The sequence below is a fragment of the Cervus canadensis genome, chromosome 26, assembly GCF_019320065.1.
Source record: "Cervus canadensis isolate Bull #8, Minnesota chromosome 26, ASM1932006v1, whole genome shotgun sequence".
Taxonomy (NCBI): Eukaryota; Metazoa; Chordata; class Mammalia; order Artiodactyla; family Cervidae; genus Cervus; species Cervus canadensis.
Window position 1 is genome coordinate 34,284,857 of NC_057411.1, and position 18,931 is coordinate 34,303,787.

The 18,931-nt window shown below is 36.9% G+C and overlaps 1 protein-coding gene and 1 non-coding gene across 3 annotated transcripts in view; both read left to right on the forward strand.

Moving 5' to 3' along the window:
- The window catches only part of COPS4 (COP9 signalosome subunit 4), a 39,462-nt gene that overhangs the window by 12,434 nt on the left and 8,097 nt on the right, over nucleotides 1-18,931 (forward strand). For both annotated transcript variants that reach the window (XM_043448040.1, XM_043448041.1), the window contains exons 3-8: nucleotides 914-1,065; nucleotides 2,138-2,241; nucleotides 6,905-7,058; nucleotides 7,219-7,369; nucleotides 14,346-14,516; nucleotides 18,642-18,757. In XM_043448040.1, coding sequence (XP_043303975.1) covers nucleotides 914-1,065; nucleotides 2,138-2,241; nucleotides 6,905-7,058; nucleotides 7,219-7,369; nucleotides 14,346-14,516; nucleotides 18,642-18,757 — 848 coding nt within the window. The remainder of the gene's footprint in view (nucleotides 1-913; nucleotides 1,066-2,137; nucleotides 2,242-6,904; nucleotides 7,059-7,218; nucleotides 7,370-14,345; nucleotides 14,517-18,641; nucleotides 18,758-18,931) is intronic.
- On the forward strand, nucleotides 10,838-10,972 carry LOC122428560. The gene has a single exon (XR_006265774.1). It is a non-coding gene; the product is annotated as a small nucleolar RNA SNORA70 (small nucleolar RNA).

Below are 18,931 nucleotides of genomic sequence, written 5' to 3' on the forward strand. Positions count from 1 at the left end.
CAGGGGATTCTCCAGGCAAGAATATTGGAGTGGGTTGCCATTTCCTTCTCCAGGGGATCTTCCCGACCCAGGGCTGGAACTTCCGTCTTCTGCATTGGCAGGCAGATTCTTTACCTCTGAGCCACCAGGGAAACCCATCCATACATCTGGTGCTGATCTAAGTTGTTTTATTTTACAGTAGAAATTGACTTTATTTTTTATTTATATTGTTAAGCCTCTATTTATTAAATTTTTTTTGTTCTTTTCTTTTTTGGCCGCACCATGCAGCATACAGGATCTTAGTTCAGCATATGGATCAGTTCACTGACAGGGATCAAACCCATGCCATGATTTCACTCCTGTGAAATCATGGTTTCCTGACCACTGGACCACCAGGAAATGTCCTAGTACTGACCTAAGTTCTTATTTGTTGTTTTTGTTGGTAAGGTACAAGTGGCAATAACAATCTCTGCTCACTTTATTTAAACTTAATGAAAAGTGTTTCACTGTTTCTTCTTTAACTTTTTTTTTTCTGTAGCTAGGTGGGATATAAGAATATAAATAAAAATATAGGTATTTCTGTGCTTTCACTTTGTAGAAAAATAAAGAAGAGAAAGGAATAACATAAAATTCTCAACTACTAACTTTTTCTCAGCCATTTCTGATTCTTAGAAAAGTTGTGATATTTAGGGTGCTTCCCAGGTGGTACTAGGTATTTTTAATGTTTTGGTGCAGTTGTTAAGTGATTAAAAAATTCAGAATAAGAAAAACTGGTTCTGTAATATAAGGTTATAGCAGTATGGAGATCGGTAAATAATGCTTTGAAAGGTACACTAATATATTTTAGTATTAATTTTAGGTGAAAATTGATTGCTTAATGAGAACATACAGATTACTTATGTTTTTCTTATCCTTTACTTTTTTTTTAAACAAGTGGTAAATGAGAATGTCAGCCTCGTGATCTCTCGCCAGTTGCTGACTGATTTCTGCACCCATCTCCCTAACCTGCCTGATAGCACAGCCAAAGAAATCTATCATTTCACCTTGGAAAAGATCCAGCCTAGAGTCATTTCATTTGAGGAGCAGGTAAATACCTAGAGCAGTGATTTTTGTTTTATTTTTAGGAATCTGTTTATTATGTTTTCTTTTTTTTAATGGAAGTATTGTTGACGTATACTATTATAAGCCTCAGGTGTATGGTATAATGATTCACAAGTTTTACAGGTTATATCCTATTTATAGTTAATATTATAAAATATTGGCCATTAAGAGTGGTGATTTTTATTTTTATTTTTTTTTATTTTATTATTTTTTTTTAAGAGTGGTGATTTTTAAACCTGAGATAGCAGCAATTATTTTGAGAGATACTATTAAATGTTTAAAGGTGATAATCATTCAATTTTATTTTTACAAAACAGTGTGCCAAACAGCATTTTTCAACATAAGATCAAATAAGTATTATGATATTTTAACTCCAGTTGACATTTGCTCATATGCTATAATTTGCTTTTATGAACCAAAGATTACTTTTTAGATTATTTTGTTTTTGAAAATTATTTATTTAGGACTGTGTTGGGTCTTCATTGCTGTGCAGGCTTTTCTGTAGTTGTGGCGACCAGGGGCTACTCTCTAGTTGCGGTACGAAGGCTCCTCATTGCAGTGGCTTCTCTTGTTGCGGAGTGCAGGCTCTAGGCACACAGGCTCAGTAGTTGTGGCTCATGGGCTTAGTTGCTCCTCAAGAAGTGGAATTCTTCCTGATCCAGGGATCAAACCTGTGTCCCCTGCATTGGCAGGCAGATTCTTTACCACCAGACATCCAGGGAAGCCCTAGATTATTTTTAAAAATCAATAAATTGTTAATTAGGCTGAGAACATAGGAGAACTCCAGCATTACATGTGCAGTAACACAAAAGCAGAACTTAATATTTAAATTATTGCCATAATCCACGTTACAGAAATGTGCTAGTTCAGTGTCTTAATATTTTATGACTGCAAAGTTCACAAAAGAAATTTGGATAGTCTAGGTAAACTTTTACTATTTACTCGCCTGCATAATATGTTGAATAAGAGCCTTGTCATAATAAATTATCATTCTGTTTATTTTAATTAGTTACTAATATCAGTGGAAATAACTTAACCCGTATACTTCCTATTCCAGGTTGCTTCCATAAGACAGCATCTTGCATCCATATATGAAAAAGAAGAAGATTGGAGAAATGCAGCCCAAGTGTTGGTGGGAATTCCTTTGGAAACAGGACAAAAGTATAGTAAATAGTGGATATTGGATGGATACGTGTAACTGTTCACTCACTTTTCTCTTCCATTTTAGTACAGGAAACAGATAATGAACAATTTAATGAATAAATAGATAAATTTTGTACTATGTTAGAAGCTGATAAGGGCTATGGAGAAAGGGGGTAAAGTGGGGGGCGGGATGTGTTACCAAATAGGGTGGTTAGAGTGGCAGGGTGGTCCTGATAGCACCTTTCTAAACACTTGAAGTGGGTAACGGAGTGGCCGTGCGCTCCCTGAGAGAAGAGTATCGGTAGCTCCTCTTGGAGAGGATGGCTAGTGCAAAGGTCGTAAGATGGGAGCTTACTCAGAGTGTTTTAAGAAGATCAGGGAGACCACTGTGGGTGGAGTGAGCAATGGGGAAAGTGACAGAGGGTGAGATCAGAGAGGAATGGGGACCAGAGTACATGGGGTCTTGTCAGTCACTGTAAGGCCTGCGGCATTTTTCTAAGTGAAATGATGAAAAGCCTTTGAGGGATTTTGTACAGAGGACTGACATGATCTGAGTTATATTTCATTTTTTAAGAAAGCATTTATTTATTTGCCTGCGTCAGGTCTTAAGTTGTGGCCCGCAGGCTCTTTGTTGTGGTGCCTGGGCTTCTCTAGTTGTGATTCGTGGGCTCAGTAGTTACATCGCATGCGCTTAGTTGCCCCACGGTATGTGGGATTCTTAGTTCCCTGAAGGGATCAAACCCACGTCCCTGCATTGGAGTGTGAGTTCTTAACCACTGGACCATAAGGGAAGTCCCTGACATATTTTAAAGAGTCACTGTAACTACTGGGTTGAGAATAAACTGCAGGCATGCAGTGATAGAAGTAGGGACATTAGCTGAGAGGCTTATCTCATTACTGCAGGTGAGATAGAGATTGTGAGAAATGTTGGACTTTGAATATGCTTTTAAGGTAAAGCTAAGGATTTCTTGACAGCTTGGATATAAGAAAAAGAGCCAAGAGAAGTCCTGAGTTTTGGTTTGAACAACTGGAAAAACAGTTGCCATCTACTGAACGATAAAGAATAGGTTTTGAGGGAAGAGCAAGAGTTCTGTTTTGGACATGTGATAACCAAGTGGAAATACCTAGGAGAGCGTTGAATTTGTTAGTCTGGAGTTTAGAAGAGAGGTCTGGACTAACGATGTATTGACACCTGTGGGAACCATTGACATATAAATGGAATTTAAAGCCATTAGATTGGATGAGATCTCTGAGGCAGGGCACATAGGTAGAGAAGGGGACTGAGTACTGGTATTCTGACATTAAGAGGTCAGGGCAGGAGGGAGATGAAGCGGGTGAGGATTGTCCATTGGGGTAAGAGGAGAACCAGGAGAACGTGGAGTGTGATATCTGCGGAGCCAGACGAGGAAGGTGTGTCAGGAAGGAGCAAGTGACCAGTGTGGTGGTAATGGTCACATAAGAGGAGGGGCTGAAGGTTAACCGTAAGAGTGAGTATGTGGAGATCATTGGTGGCCTTGACGGAAGCTGGTTTGGTGAAATGGTGAGAGCAAAAGCCCGACTGGAGTTGTTCACGAGAGACTGGGAAGAGAAGAACTGGGGATGGCGAGCATGGGCAAGTCCTCAGGGAAGTGTTCACAAAAGGAAGCAGAGAAGTAGGGCAGAAGATGACAGGTGGGTAGAGATTGTTTTGTTCTTTGATGATTCAGTGGAAGGCACAACTCTGATCTTGGGCAGTAATGGAGGGGATTCTTGCAGGAGTAGCCTGGAGGGGAAGGAATCCAGTGGAGGGATAGTCTTCAGAGAGGCCAGCAGATAGTTCATACTTGGCAGAGTTTCTCAGTCTTGGCACTGTTGGCACTTTAGATTGGATTGCTCCTTGTTGTGGAGGCAGTGCTAGGTATTGCAGATGTGTAGCAGCACCAGGGGCCTCTACTCACTGGATGCCAGTGGCGCCCCTACTCCTAGTTGTGACTGTCAAAAATGCAGACATCGCCAAATAGTCCCTGGTGGGCAGACTAGTCCCCAGGGATCTACCCTGACAGCCAGGAGCACAGAGTATATGGTGCAGATGTTAGTAATATGGTGGTGGAGCTTGTGTAAGTACTCTGATTATTTCAGTATTCTTAGTGAAGTTGGAATCAGAGTCATCAGCTGATAGGGGTGGGTGTAGTGAGGTTGAAGAGATACAAGAATATCAGAAAAATTTTCCAGGAGAGTGGGATAGTAAATAGACTAAAGATGTACAGTATACTTGACAGCATTAAGGCTTGTTTAACAGTCATAGTCTGTAAAATGAGATCAGTCAGATTGGGTGGGTGTTTTTCTCCATCAGAGTTCAGCTACATGGTTGTAAGAAAGGAGTGGATGAACTCTCCGATTTAACCAGCATTTTGATTTTACCCAACAAGTACAACAGCATGAGAGGGACTAGGCAGATGAGTGCATGTGCAATTCAGTGATGATAACGATTGGCCATAGGGGTTAAGTGAGGTCAGAAGGAAAGTGAGGCTTTTAAGGAGAAAAATAGAGTAACAATGTAATAGGATCACTGGTTTGGGGTCACAGTGAGTTCAGTGGATTTTGAGGTTTGAGATACTAGAGAAAATGAAATGGAAGAATAGTTAGAAAAATTAAGATGATAGTTTGCAACTCTTATTCAGCCAATCTTGCCTTTGATATGATTTTTAAAAAATATTTATAGTTCTTTATATTGTACAAAAAAGAATGAAAGTTGTGAAACTCTTGGTTGTATTATTGAACACACTTCCTTTTTCAGTTGGCAACTATAAAAATACCAACTAAATGACAAAAAATATTTTCAGTTACTTCTCTACTCTTTCACCAGGTGAATAAGGTATTCTTATTTTGTCTTCCTTAATATTTGTGGTCATAAGGCAAACACTACTTCAGGTATCTTGCCTTTTGTGTGAAATGATGCCCCTTGAAAAAGCAGTCAGTATATGAAAAAGCCTTTATATATATAGATGTTGAATTTTGTTTTCTAAGGCTTCTTGTTAATTCGGTTTTTTCCTTTGATAGTTTGAAAAGGCTGAAAAAGTGAACGTGTTAGTTTCTCGTTCGAGTCTGACTCTGTAACCCCATAGACTGTAGCCCGCTAGGCTCTTCTGTCCATGGAATTCTCCAGGCCAGAATACTGGAACGGGTTGCCATTCCCTTCTCCAGGGGATCTTCCTGACCCATGGATCGAACTTAGGTCTCCTGCACTGTAGGCAGATTCTTTACCATCTGAACCTCCATGGAAGCCTCTGAAAAGGCTGAGGGCTTTCTTAATTGCTTTGGTCTTATTCTGTCTGGAGCAATGTCTTGTTAGTCCAGAGCAAATGATTTATTTTCATTGGTAGTTGACATAAATATACATACTGTTCTTTGCAGTGGTGGTTATTAATGTTTTGAGAGTACTGTAACATTATCTGTGAGGATACCAAGCACTGAAAATTCTGTGGTTTTCTAAACAAGTTAAAGTGATTTGGATAAATTATTGAGAGCTTGTTTCCCTAAAAAAGGATTCATTCTGGTTATGAAAGTAATAGATATACTAGATATACTTGGCATAAAAAATGAAAATGCAGAAAAATACTGTGCTGTTTATAGCAATTTATGTAAATATGAGTTGTGAATGGAGATAATAGAAACTATTAATAATATATGACTTACGGAAAATTTTGAATTGATACAAAATTTTTTGAAGAATTAGTTTCAAAGTTAGGGTCAAGTCAATTGTAAACTCTATTCTTGCCACGTGGTAACACCAATTTTGCTGGTGAGTAGAATTTGCTTTTCTGTGAGGGTGAATCTTGAATTATGTGAGTTTTAAATTACATAAGGTCTTCAGTTATGCATTCCTTGCATATAAATGTGACCTTTGGGATAAGAAGAAAAAGAAAAACTACCTGTATTATCACTCCAAGAAATAATTACAATTCCTCTCTTGAAGTATGTATGTAGAAATACATTTTGATAGTGTTTTTATGTACTTTTTTATGTGAAAACTTATGGCTTTTATCAGAAATAATTATTATAATAATGACACTGTATAGAATTATTTTATATATATTACTGTGTAGTATCTGTCATCTTTATGTACCACAACCTAATTAATTACCATAAATACCACTATGGGTGATTTCCATTTTTTCCTATTATGGATATTTATGAATAACTTTACAAATGAATATCTGTACATGTATATGTGTGCACATGCATGATTTTTTGGGGGGATTTGGTTTCTAGGGGTAGAATATAGTAGGTAAAGAGTATATGCATTTTAAAGGATTCAAAGAATGGTTGGAGAGCATACTGCCAAATTGTTGTCCAGGATGGAGGTACATGCCCAGAGTTCTTTTGGTGGTACATGATATGTCCTTGAACTGGGCTTTTTAAAATTTTTTTTTAAAAAGATCTTTGATTTGTGAGATTATCTGAGGATTAGAAGAAGCTAAAATAGCCATGAATAATGACAAAAATAATGAAAACTCAGTAAAATTTATTTTGGAAATGTTTTTTAGCTTCTCTGTGTTTTTCCAATGCAGTAAAAAGTTTGAGTCCCTTATAGTATAACAGAATATATGAGTACATATCAGGAAAAAATAACTTATTTTCTACCACCCGTAAAAATTTTCTTGGTGAAATAGTCATTCTGTGTCTTCCTGTTATTGCCTAGACAGTACAATGTTGATTATAAACTAGAGACCTATCTGAAGATTGCTCGGCTATATCTGGAGGACGATGATCCAGTCCAGGCAGAGGCTTACATAAATCGGGCATCGTTGCTCCAGAATGAATCAACCAATGAACAGTTACAGATACATTATAAGGTAACAGATAAACTGATTTGGAATTAATTTTGTATTGGAGAATCCCACAATATTAAGGTGCTCCAGAATATCTGATAAATGCTGTTGTTATACATTAGAATTTCTCTTTTCTTTTGCTTTTTAATTTTTCCCCCTAATTGAAACATTTTCCCTCTTATAGGTATGCTATGCACGTGTTCTTGATTATAGAAGAAAATTCATTGAAGCTGCACAGAGGTACAATGAACTCTCTTACAAGACAATAGTGCATGAAAGTGAAAGACTAGAGGCCTTAAAACATGCTCTGCACTGTACCATCTTAGCGTCAGCAGGTAAACACATCATTTGTGCTTTAATGAACAGAAAGCTATCTTTGCTTAATAACTTTAGGTTCGTTGCTATCCACTGGAGAAGGGATAGACTACCCACTCCAATATTCTTGGGCTTCCCTGGTGGCTTAGCTGGTAAAGAATCCGCCTGCAATGTGGGAGACCTGGGTTCGATCCCTGGGTTGGGAAGATCCCCTGGAGAAGGGAAAGGCTACCCACTCTAGTATTCTGACCTGGAGAATTCCACGGACTGTATGGTCCATGGGGTCGCAAAGAGTTGGACATGACGGAGTGACTTTCACTGCTATTTGAGGATTTGGTGAGAAACTGTTCTTCAAGAGGATGTCTTATTAATACAATTGTGGTTAATTTAATTAAAACATTTAAGCAGTAAGAGTAGGTTGCTAACTTAAGGCGTTTTAAAAATATGTATTTACCAGCCTGTTACCCACAGATATTAGGAACTGTTAAGAGATAATTTGAAGGTTAGTTCTGCTAAAATATCACTGAATAAAATGGATATTAAATTGACAGTTACACAAAGGGAAATGAAAATTAAAATCTAGAAATGGATGATATAATTAATGTACTGCTTTGGGGATTTTTAAAAATTTTTTATTTTCAAGCCTCAGTTTTAGACCTGGCACTTATCTTTTTCTCCAATAAATATAAGTAGTAAACTATCCTTTGTCTTTTTTACTAAACTACAGCATGTAAATCATTCAACTTATAAAGCAGGAAAGGGCATTGAGAGGAAATGCTGATAATTCTAAGCCATGGCATTTCTAAATCATTTTATAATGTTTGTTTTTGAACTGTGTTTAGTTGAGAGCATAATGACATATTCAGACTACACATTTCATTCACTGTGAAGCAGTGATCTTATTTTTTTTTTGTTACTGAAAAGAGTACATAAAATGGTACCACTTCCAACTCTGAAGAACTATTACTGATTTCTTCTATCTCTTTCAGTATATAAGTGTGTATCCTCCTTTTTATACACAAATTATAACATGATATACAAACTTTTGCAAGGTGCTTTTTTTATGTGGCTATCCATCACAGTAGTCTTTCTACAACTCATAAAACTCATTCTTTTTTATTTTCTATCCTTTGGCTTTATCATAATTAGTCAATTACAATGCTGTAGTGGTTATATGAATATGTATAGGTTAAATTCTTGAATCTAAGGGTACATACATTTAAAATTTTGATAGAAATTAAAGTTGCCTTTTAACGTTACCCTCTAAACAAAAATATCTGTGTGTACCTAATTGTTGTTGTGTTGTTCAGTTGCTTAGTTGTGTCTGACTCTTTGTGACCCCATGGACTGTAGCAAGCCATACTTCCCTGTCCTTCACTATCTCTTGGAGTTTGCTCAAGTTCATGTCCATTGGATTAGTGATACTGTCTAACCATCTCATCCTCTGCCGCCCTGTTCTCCTTTTGCCTTCAGTCTTTGCCAGCATCAAGGTCTTTTCCAATGTACCTGGTTACTCACACACATATTTCTAAATTTTTTTATCCTTACTAACCTGGTAAAAGAAAGGTAATATTTCATTCTAGTTTTAATTTGCATTTTACTTACTATGAATGCTTTTGAGCATCTCTTCATGTGTTTAAAAAAAATCATTATTGAAAAACCCTTTTTTTTTTTGGAGTAAATTATCATCTGTTTATGTTCATTAGCCATTTCTTATCTTTTTCTTATAAAAACAGTTCACATATATAAGAAATTAACAAGTTTTTCTCCCAGTTTATTATCTCTTTTTTGGCTTTATTCATGAATTTTTGCCATTAAGAAACTTTAGAATTTTATATAGTTAAATATTTTAATCTTTTATAGCTTCGGGGTTTTGTTGACTTGCTTAAAAGGTCTTTCCTATTCTGAAATTATATAGTTTAGATTCCTTCATGTTTTCTTCTGGTATAAGTTCTTGAATCCTCTGATCTTTCAGTTCAGTTCAGTTGCTCAGTCATGTCTGACTCTTTGTGACCCCATGAACTGTAGCATGCCAGGCCTCTCTGTCCATCACCAGCTCCTGGAGTTTACCCCAACTCATGTCCATTGAGTCGGTGATGCCATCCAACCATCTCATCCTCTTTCATCCCCTTCTCCTCTTGCCCTCAATCTTACCCAGCATCAGGGTCTTTTCAAAGGAGTTAGCTGTTCGCATCAGGTGGCCAAAGTATTGGAGTTTCAGCTTCAGCATCAGTCCTTCTAGTGAACACCCAGGACTGATCTCCTTTAGGAAGGACTGGTTGGATCTCCTTGCAGTCCAAGGGACTCTCAAGAGTCTTCTCCAACACCACAGTTCAAAAGCATCAATTCTTTGGCGCTCAGCTTTCTTTATGGGTCCAGCTCTCATCTCCATACATGACCACTGGAAAAACCATAGCCTTGACTAGATGGACCTTTGTTGACAAAGTAATGTCTCTGCTTTTTAATATGCTATCTAGGTTGGTCATAACTTTCCTTCCAAGGAATAAGCGTCTTTTAATTTCATGGCTGCAATCACCATCTGCAGTGATTTAGACTGTGAAAAATTGAGAACCCTAGAGAGCTTTTGTTTATGTAGAGTATATCTGCTGTTTAGTGTATTAGAAATTGAAGTGAGTAATTTAAAAATATTTATTTATTCATTTAAAGGTAACAATAATAGATCTGTTGCATATAAACATAAGTGACTTTTTTGGACATACCACATGGCTTAGTTCCTGACCAGGAATTGAACTCACATCCTCTTTGGTGGAAGTGTGGAGTCCTAACACTGGGACCATCAAAGAAGTCCATGCTTGTTTTTCTAAATGGCTAGTTATTTGACTTGGCATTCTTTATTGAATTATGCATCCTTTTTCTCCCTATTGATTTGAAGCACATTATAATAGATTTCTGGACATAGTATTCTGTTCCATTAATTAGCCTGTGTATTTATGAATGTACTAATACTATGCTCTTCAAATTAGTATAGCTTTATCTTTGTAGTGTCTTATTATTAGCAGATCTTCTTACTCTTCATTACTCTTTTCTAAATTTTCCTGGCTTTTTGTTATATTTGCTTTCTCTCTCTGTCTCGCTCACACACACGTCTTGAGGTATCATTTTAAAGTTATTTGAAGGCCATCTTGACACTCCTTCATATGTCATGATGTGTCTCCTAAGAATAGAAACATTTTTTTCTGTGTAACTGCAATACCATTATCATCCCTAAAAAAGTTAACAGTGATTCCACTGTAGAATTTAGCAGCTGGTCCATATTATCACTGCCTCAGTTAGCTCAAGGATGTCTTTTATACCTGCCTTTTTCATCTTAAATAAGGAGCAACATTATGTGTGGTATTTGGTGATTATGACTCTTTAGATTCTTTTAGTCTAGAAGAATTTCCTCATTCTCCCTGCCCCCAACTTTATTGTGGTATAGTTCACATACCACATTGTATGTAGTTTCCTCACTTTAAAAAAATATACTTTTGTAGCCAATTAAGCCGACTGTGCTCTTTTCCCCGTGGGGGCCCAGTGTGCAGTGGCTGCAAACAGCAGCCTCCTCGGTAGTGTATGCAGCCTGCTGCCTGTGCAGGTTGCCCTAAGGGACCTTGGATACAGCTCTTTCCAGTGGACTTCCATGACTGGCATGCTCTTCCCAGTCTAGGCTCCAGACAGGTATGTGTGGCGCCTTTGGAAAGCCCTGGGGTGCACTCGCCAGGGTCCACATTGGCCAAGTTATTATAATGTCCATCCACACTGAGCTGCAGAACAAGGAGCATGTGACTGAGGCCCTCTGTGGGGCCAAGGTCAAGTTCCCTGGCCGCCAGAGGATCTACATCTCCAAGAACTGGGCATTTACTAAGTTTAGTGCAGATGAACTTTAAAACATGGTGGCAGGAAAGCAGCTCATCCAGGTGGTGAGGGGTCACATATTATATATACAACCCTAATGGTGGCACTCTGGAAAAATGAGGGGCCCTGCCCTTAGGAGAGCCTTGGCGCTGTCCCCTCCTTCCTCTTGCCCACCGATGAATCTTACTTTTCTGTCCAAATATATATATATATATATTTATATAGACTTTGAAGTTATTATATAGAATGTCCGTCATCCTAGATTTTTTGATCTACATGTTATGTAATTTACTTAGTTACACAGTCGTGTCTGACTCTTTGCAACCCCATGGACTGTAGCCCTCAAGGTTCCTCTGTCCGTGGAATTTTCTAGGCAAGAGTATTGGAGTGAGTTGCCATTTGCTCCTCCAGGGGATCTTCCCCACCCAGGGATTGAACCTGTATCCCTTGTGTCTCCTGCATTGGCAGGTGGATTCTTTACACGGTGCCACCTGGGAAGCCCTTTTTGATATATATATATACATATATATATATATACGCATATATATATATATATATTTAATTTATTCCTTAATCCCGTAGATTCCTTATAAAATAGCAGTTATAGCCAGAGGTTATATTAATTCAGGTTAAATTTTTTTCTGGCAAGAATACCTTATAATGATACTATGTAGTTGCTGTTGAATCACGTCAGAGAGCACATACTGCTACCTTGTCCCACCGTTAGTGATGCTGAGTTTGTTCATTTAATTAAGGTAGAAACTCCATTGTAAAGGTACATTGGCCTCTTTGTCTTTTGTAAGCAATTCATGGGGTGCTGCTTTAACACCACAAAAATTCTGTTTTCCAAATTCCTTCCCATAATTTAATATCTGTTAATAATCCTTGCTAGATCACTCTTTGCATGTAATATAAAATGAAAATGAAAAATGGTGAATTATTCATTCTTTGCTCCTTTTTTTTTTTCAAATATCACTGTGAACTTTTTCTCTGCTTATCTTCTGCATGTAGAAGCACACAAAACTGTACATACAGAAACATGTATGTACAGAAAACATGTACACACAGAAAACTGTACATATCAAAAGTATACGCTTCAGTGAGTTGTCACAGATGAACACCATCATGTAGTCAGTGTGCAGAAAAAGAAACAAAATATTACTAGCACCCTGAGAGCCTCTGTCCTGCTTTCTCCTAATCACTAGCCCTAACCCCCAACCTCTAATAGTGGTCATTAATATATATTGGTTTTGCCTGCTTCTTATATTTATATAAGTGAAATCATGTAGTACATATACTCTTTTTTTTTTTAATATACTCTTGTCTTTCTTCTTTTGGTCAACTTTATGAAATTTATCCACATTGTTACACATATTTTGTTCATTTTGGTTGTTATGTGGTATCCCATTCTGTGAATATACCACGTTGTTTATCCTATTGCCTTGTCATTGGCTATTAGTAATAGTACTGCTCTGAATATTCTTGCATATTTGACTCAGTTTTTAAAATTTATTTGTGTGTTACAATAAAATATAGTTGTGATTCTTTTTGATGCTCAAGTTGTCCCAGATATGACCAAATTATGTCTTTTTGACATGGCCCCCTGTTAGTCTTTGAGTACTTGCCTGATATGTAGTATAAAAAGATGCCTTAGGCTCCTTTTGTATTTTCCCTGCCCCAGATGTGAAATCAGCTATTTTTTAAGAATTTCTAGTTCCTCTTAATGAGGTTAGCAAGATCAGGATACTAGGTATGCTCGCTGATGCTGGGTGTCATTGTCATTAGGCTCTTTCAGTATATAGAGCTAAAAATAAATTTAAAAAGAAAAAGTCTGTTCATAGTTTTATTTCCATTAGTTCACTTTTTAATGTCATCAGTTATCATGTGATTTTTCACCACTTAAAGGTACTCGAAGGTATAAATTGAGACTATGAAAATCAAGTTTTCCATCTGAGAAATGTTTGTTCATCTTTCATCAGTTTTTTATCATTACCAAAAGTATGCATGTTTGTTATAGAAATATAAATAAGCAAGAAGAAGAAAATAGCAATTAGCTATAATTTGAGCCATTTGTAACATTTTGGCATACGATTGGTTCTCCATATCCATGGGTTCTGCATCTGCAAATTCAACCAACCGTGGGTTAAAAATATTTGGGGAAAAAATTTTTAGGAAGTTCCAAAAGCAAAACTTGAATTTGCTGGTGCCAGCCAGAACTATTTACATAGCATTTACATTGTATTAGGTATTACACATAATCTGGAGATGATCTAAAATATAAGGGAGGATATATGAAGGTGGTGCAAATAGAACATCATTTTACTTAAGTGACTTTTGCATCGGCAGGTTTTGGCATTTATGAGGGAGTCTTGGAACCAGTCCCTGTTGGCTACTGAGAGAATGATTGTGTATCATAGTCTTCACAAATGAATATACAGCTGGTCCTTATTATTCACAGATTCCATGTAGGTGAATCTACCTGCTTGCTAAAATTTGTCACCCCCTCCCAAATCAATGCTTGAGGTGCTTTTATAGTCATATGCAGACGTGTGCAGAGCAGCAAAAAATCTGAGCCCCTCTACTTATACTGTTTCCAGCAGATGTCAAACAAGGTGGTATTCTACATTGTTTCAGCTCTCCTACTATAAACAAATGTCCTTTTTTTGTGGTCTATGTGATACTCTTCACATTTTCATGCATTTGTTGATGGTTTTGCTGTTTTTAAATGGTCCCTAAGCATAGTGCCATAGTATTATCTTGTGTACTCAAGTGTGGGAAGTCTGTGATGTGTCTTATGGAGAATATACATGTGTTAAGTTAGATAAGTTCTTTCAGGCATGAGTTATAGTGTAAACCATAAGTTAGGGTGCCTTTAAACAAACACACAAGACAAGATTACATGTTGACCAGCTGACAAAAATGCTGCGACCAGAGGCTCATAAGAACCTAATCCTGTGTCAACCCTAGGAGCAGCAGTTGAGTATTCACTAATTCACTGTTGGCAGCGACTTTATAGGACTTAGCTACTACAAATAATGAGGATCAACTGCATATTTTAGTAGGCAAAAATGCAGTCCTAAGAAAGATTGTTTTTCATTGAAAAGAGAGTGAGAATATTTGATGCTCATTTGTTTCCCTTAGGACAGCAGCGTTCTCGGATGCTAGCTACTCTTTTTAAGGATGAAAGGTGCCAGCAGCTTGCTGCTTACGGAATCCTAGAGAAAATGTACCTAGATAGGATCATCAGAGGAAATCAACTTCAAGAATTTGCTGCCATGCTGATGCCTCACCAGAAAGCAACTACAGCTGATGGTAATGACTGCTTCTTATAAGTATGTGGTATTTTAGGTTACACTAGTGGAACGTATGTTAAATTTGAAGAGTCTTGATATCTTTCTGTAATATTTTTATCTAACGCTTGATAAAAAATGAATATTGACTGAAGATGAACATCATACTTGGACATGAGTTTGAAATATAAGGGTAGACCTATTGGAAAGCATTTTTTGGAATATTTTTTGGAAACTGAAAAGGCAGAAGAATTATAGGCTAGGCTTATAACACTCGATTTTTTTTAAAACTCAAACCATTTGGTAAGTACCTTAATGAATTTTAAACATCAGTTTGTAACAGAGCATAATTACCCAGTTCTATTTTAGATAGAGCAAAATTTGGCACAGTAGCTTGCACAAGCTCATTAAGGGGTAAGTGTTTCCAATAAGAATAGAACTTGGTGTTGTGTTTCCTACTATTTGCTTAAGTCAGACTGTCTTTGCTGGGAAAGAATTTTTAATAGATGCTTGTTCATAACATCAATAATTTTATATATGTTTATCTATAGAGATTTTAAGGTAACTTATAACAATAGCACACATGACTAAAAATATAGATGTAGACCACTAGAAATATGGAAAAGGTCAAGACAGACATGCAGATCTGTCAAACACATTGCCTTGGATTCACTGTCATCCCATATTGAAGAGAATCTAGTTGTATGGAATTATTTATGTAAGATTTGGCAAAAAGGTGTATATACCTCACCAGTCACTGCCCTAGTTCCCAGATTTACTAAAGCAATTATATTGACCTATTGAATTTCTTTTATTTAATTGTACATTAAGAAGCAAATAAATTAATTATTGTCTTTCTTTCTAAAGGAGATAATTTATTCTATAGGATATTCTTTATGCAGATAGTAAGAAAAATTCCATTTCAGTCTTAGGATTAGTTGTGATTCTCCCAACTCCTTGATTTAATTTAATTAAGTCTCCTTGATTTAATTTAAGTAATGTGAGTTGATAAACTGATTGATTTTCTTAATTTGATAGGCTGCTAGAAAGTTTAAAAAGTTAAACTTGTAGCCCACCTGTAATGGGTGTGTTTTGACCATTGCTATTCTTCTTTTTCTTTTTTAAGTTTCTTGTCTTCTGTGTATTCTGAGCAACTTTAATAAATTCTTTTGCAGGAAGTTATCTGATAAAAGCTAAATAAATAAGAAAAATTTTCCGGAACTGATGTAGTTAAACTTCAGATTTGACTTTGTGCTTTCTGGCCAAAGAAAGAAAAAATAAAATCAGATTACTCTTCTAAAATGAGGGATTCTAACTAGGATCTCTGAGAATGCAAATGATTTTCAAATTTCTCACAGGAGACTATGTATATAGGACAGGTATTTTGTCTTCTTCTTCCATTTTGGCCTTTATTACTTTATTTATTTTTCTTGACCATCTTTGTTTATTGTCATTACAGCCCCTAGGCTAGCGATCTTGAGACATAGTGTTGTTGTTATTACTACAATTCAGTGGTTTTAGTATATTCCCAGGGCTTTACAGTGTTACTGCTAAGCTATTTTCTGCTCTGTAGATTTGCCTATTCTGATCATTTCATATAAATGGAATCATACAATATGTGATCTGTTGTGACTGGCTTCTTTCACTTAGCTTGATGTTTTCAAGGTTCATCTGTGTTGTAGTGTATATCGTACTTCATTCACTTTTATTGCCAAATAACATTGTGTTACCTCATTTTCTTTCATCAGTTGATGGACATTTAGGTTCTGCTGTGAACATTCATGTGAAAGTTTTTGTACGGACATAGGTTTTTAATTTTTTTAATTTTTAATTTTCTTGGATGTATATCTAGCAGTGGAATTACTGGGTCATATGGTAGCTAATGTCTGTACAAACGGAGAAGGCAATGGCACCCCACTCCAGTACTCTTGCCTGGGAAATCTCATGGACGGAGGAGCCTGGTGGGCTGCAGTCCATGGGGTCGCGAAGAGTCAGACACGACTGAGCAACTGTACTTTCCCTTTTCACTGTCATGCATTGGAGCAGGAAATGGCAACCCACTCCAGTGTTCTTGCCTGGAGAATCCCAGGGACGGGGGAGCCTGGTGGGCTGCCGTCTATGGGGTCACACAGAGTCGGACACGACTGACGTGACTTAGCAGCAGCAGCAGCAGCAGCAGTCTGTACAAAAACTTTTACATGAATGTTCACAGCAGGGTTATTGATAGCAAAATGACCTAAATGCCCATCAACTGATAAAGAGGCGTGCTGCAGTCCCTGGGGTCGTAAAGAGCTGGACGTGACTGGGCAACTGAACAGCAGCGACAGCAACGGCAACATGGCACTGGGCTTAGTCTTTTGCAGAGCTGCAGACTGTTTTCCAACATGACTGCCCCAGTTCACATTCCTGTGTGTGAGGGTTCCGTTTTCTCCGTATTTTCTCCCACAGTTGTTATTATCTGTCTTATTGATTGTCTTCATACCCACTAGGATGACTAGTGTGTGGTATCTTGTTATGGTTTTGACTTGGATTTCCCTGAGGGCTTAATGATGTTGAACACCTTTTCGTATGCTTATTGGCCACTTTTAAATTGGTTTATTTGGTTTTTTATTATTAAATTGCGTGAATTCTTATGTATTCTAGATGTTATCATTGCCAGATAAATATCTTCTCCCATTGTGTGTGTTGTTTCTTCACTGTTGATGATATCTTCTGAAACCCAGAAGTTATTAATTTTTATGAAATCCAATTTGTGTTTTTTCTTTTGTTGCTTGTGCTTTAAGTGTTGTATCTAAAAGGCTGTTGCCTAATCCAGGGTCATAAAAAGTTGCTCTGTTTTCTTCTGTAAGTTTTATAATTTCAGCTCTTACAGTTAGATCTTTGATTAATGTTGAGTTAATTTTTGTATGTGGTGTGAAGTAGGAGTCCAACTTTACTTTGCCTGTGAGTATTCAGTTGTCCTAGCACCATTTGTTGGACTCTTATTTCCCCCACTGAATTACCTTGGCAATTTTGTTGACAATCAGTTGACTGTAAATGTGAGTTTATTTCTGGACTCTCAATTCTATTCCATTATTCTGTATGTTTGTCCTCACAGCAGAATTCCCCAGTCTTGATTGCTGTGTCTCAGCAATCTGATTTTTGAAATCAGAAAATTTGAGCCTTCCAGCTTTGTTCTTTTTCGAAATTGTTTTGGCTCCCCTGGGTCCTTTGAATTTCCGTGTGAATTTTAAGATGAGCTTGTCAATTTCTGTGAAGAAGCCAGCTGGGATTTTGTTAAGGACCACACTGAGCCTGTAGATCAATTTGGGGAGTTAACAATATTAAATCTTCCATATTTTCCTATTTATTTAGGTCTTTATATTGGAAAGTGGCTAAGAGAGTAGATCTTAAAAGTTCTCATCACAAGAAAAAAATTATAACTGTGAGGTGATGACGCTAGTTAATTAAACTGGTGATGATCATTTCATAGTATATACATATATCAACTCAGTGTGTTATACACCTTAAATGAATATAATGTTACATGTTAATTATATCTCAATAAAAGGGAAGAAAAGAATTGGGTGAGCCCAACAGTCTAACATTTTCAGGATGGGGCCTTAGGTCCAGAACTCTGTCAGGCCCGGTTTCATCTTTCTTAGGGGAGGATCCTATGCCTCATATCTCACAAAGGGATTTTGCCTTCCAAACATTTCTCACATTTGCCTCAGTACAGCGCGTGTGCAGTGCCCAGAGGAACAGAGACATTCCCATTGCTCTGTACGTTTTGACTTATCAAGCTTACAGAACAGATTGCATGATTGTTTTGCTGCTGCTTGCTGATGAAATTTGTGCTTATAGCAAGAGAAGAGAAAGTAATGAAACTGCTGACTAGTCTAAGGAAGCAAAACCCCAAATTCAGAGGACTAAATCTGTTCAGCTAATAAGGAACTACTTGCCAATCATCTTCTAAATTTTATTTTTGTTTAACTACGTTATAAAAAATGTATCAATTAGGGCATTTTGGTTGCTTTTAAAATTTTGGTAAGAATAAAGACAATGATTATGAATTATTACATGCCTGGAAATTTTTTTTAAAAAAAGATGCGTCTATTAAGAGTGTAAGCCTAGTTTCAAAGTTATAACTTTCTTATTTATGTTTAAGGTTCTAGCATCTTGGACAGAGCTGTTATTGAACACAATTTATTGTCTGCAAGCAAATTATATAATAATATTACCTTTGAAGAACTTGGAGCCCTTTTAGAGATTCCTGCAGCTAAGGTATTTTCTTATTTGCAATACATAAAAAGGAAGTTAAGAGACTAAATCACTGATATAAAGAGAAAATAAAATACATACAGTTGGACCTCAATATCTGTGGATGAAAAACTTGTGGCTATGGAGGGGGCCAGCTGTATTCATTGTACTACTCCATTTTATGTAAGGGTCTGGAGC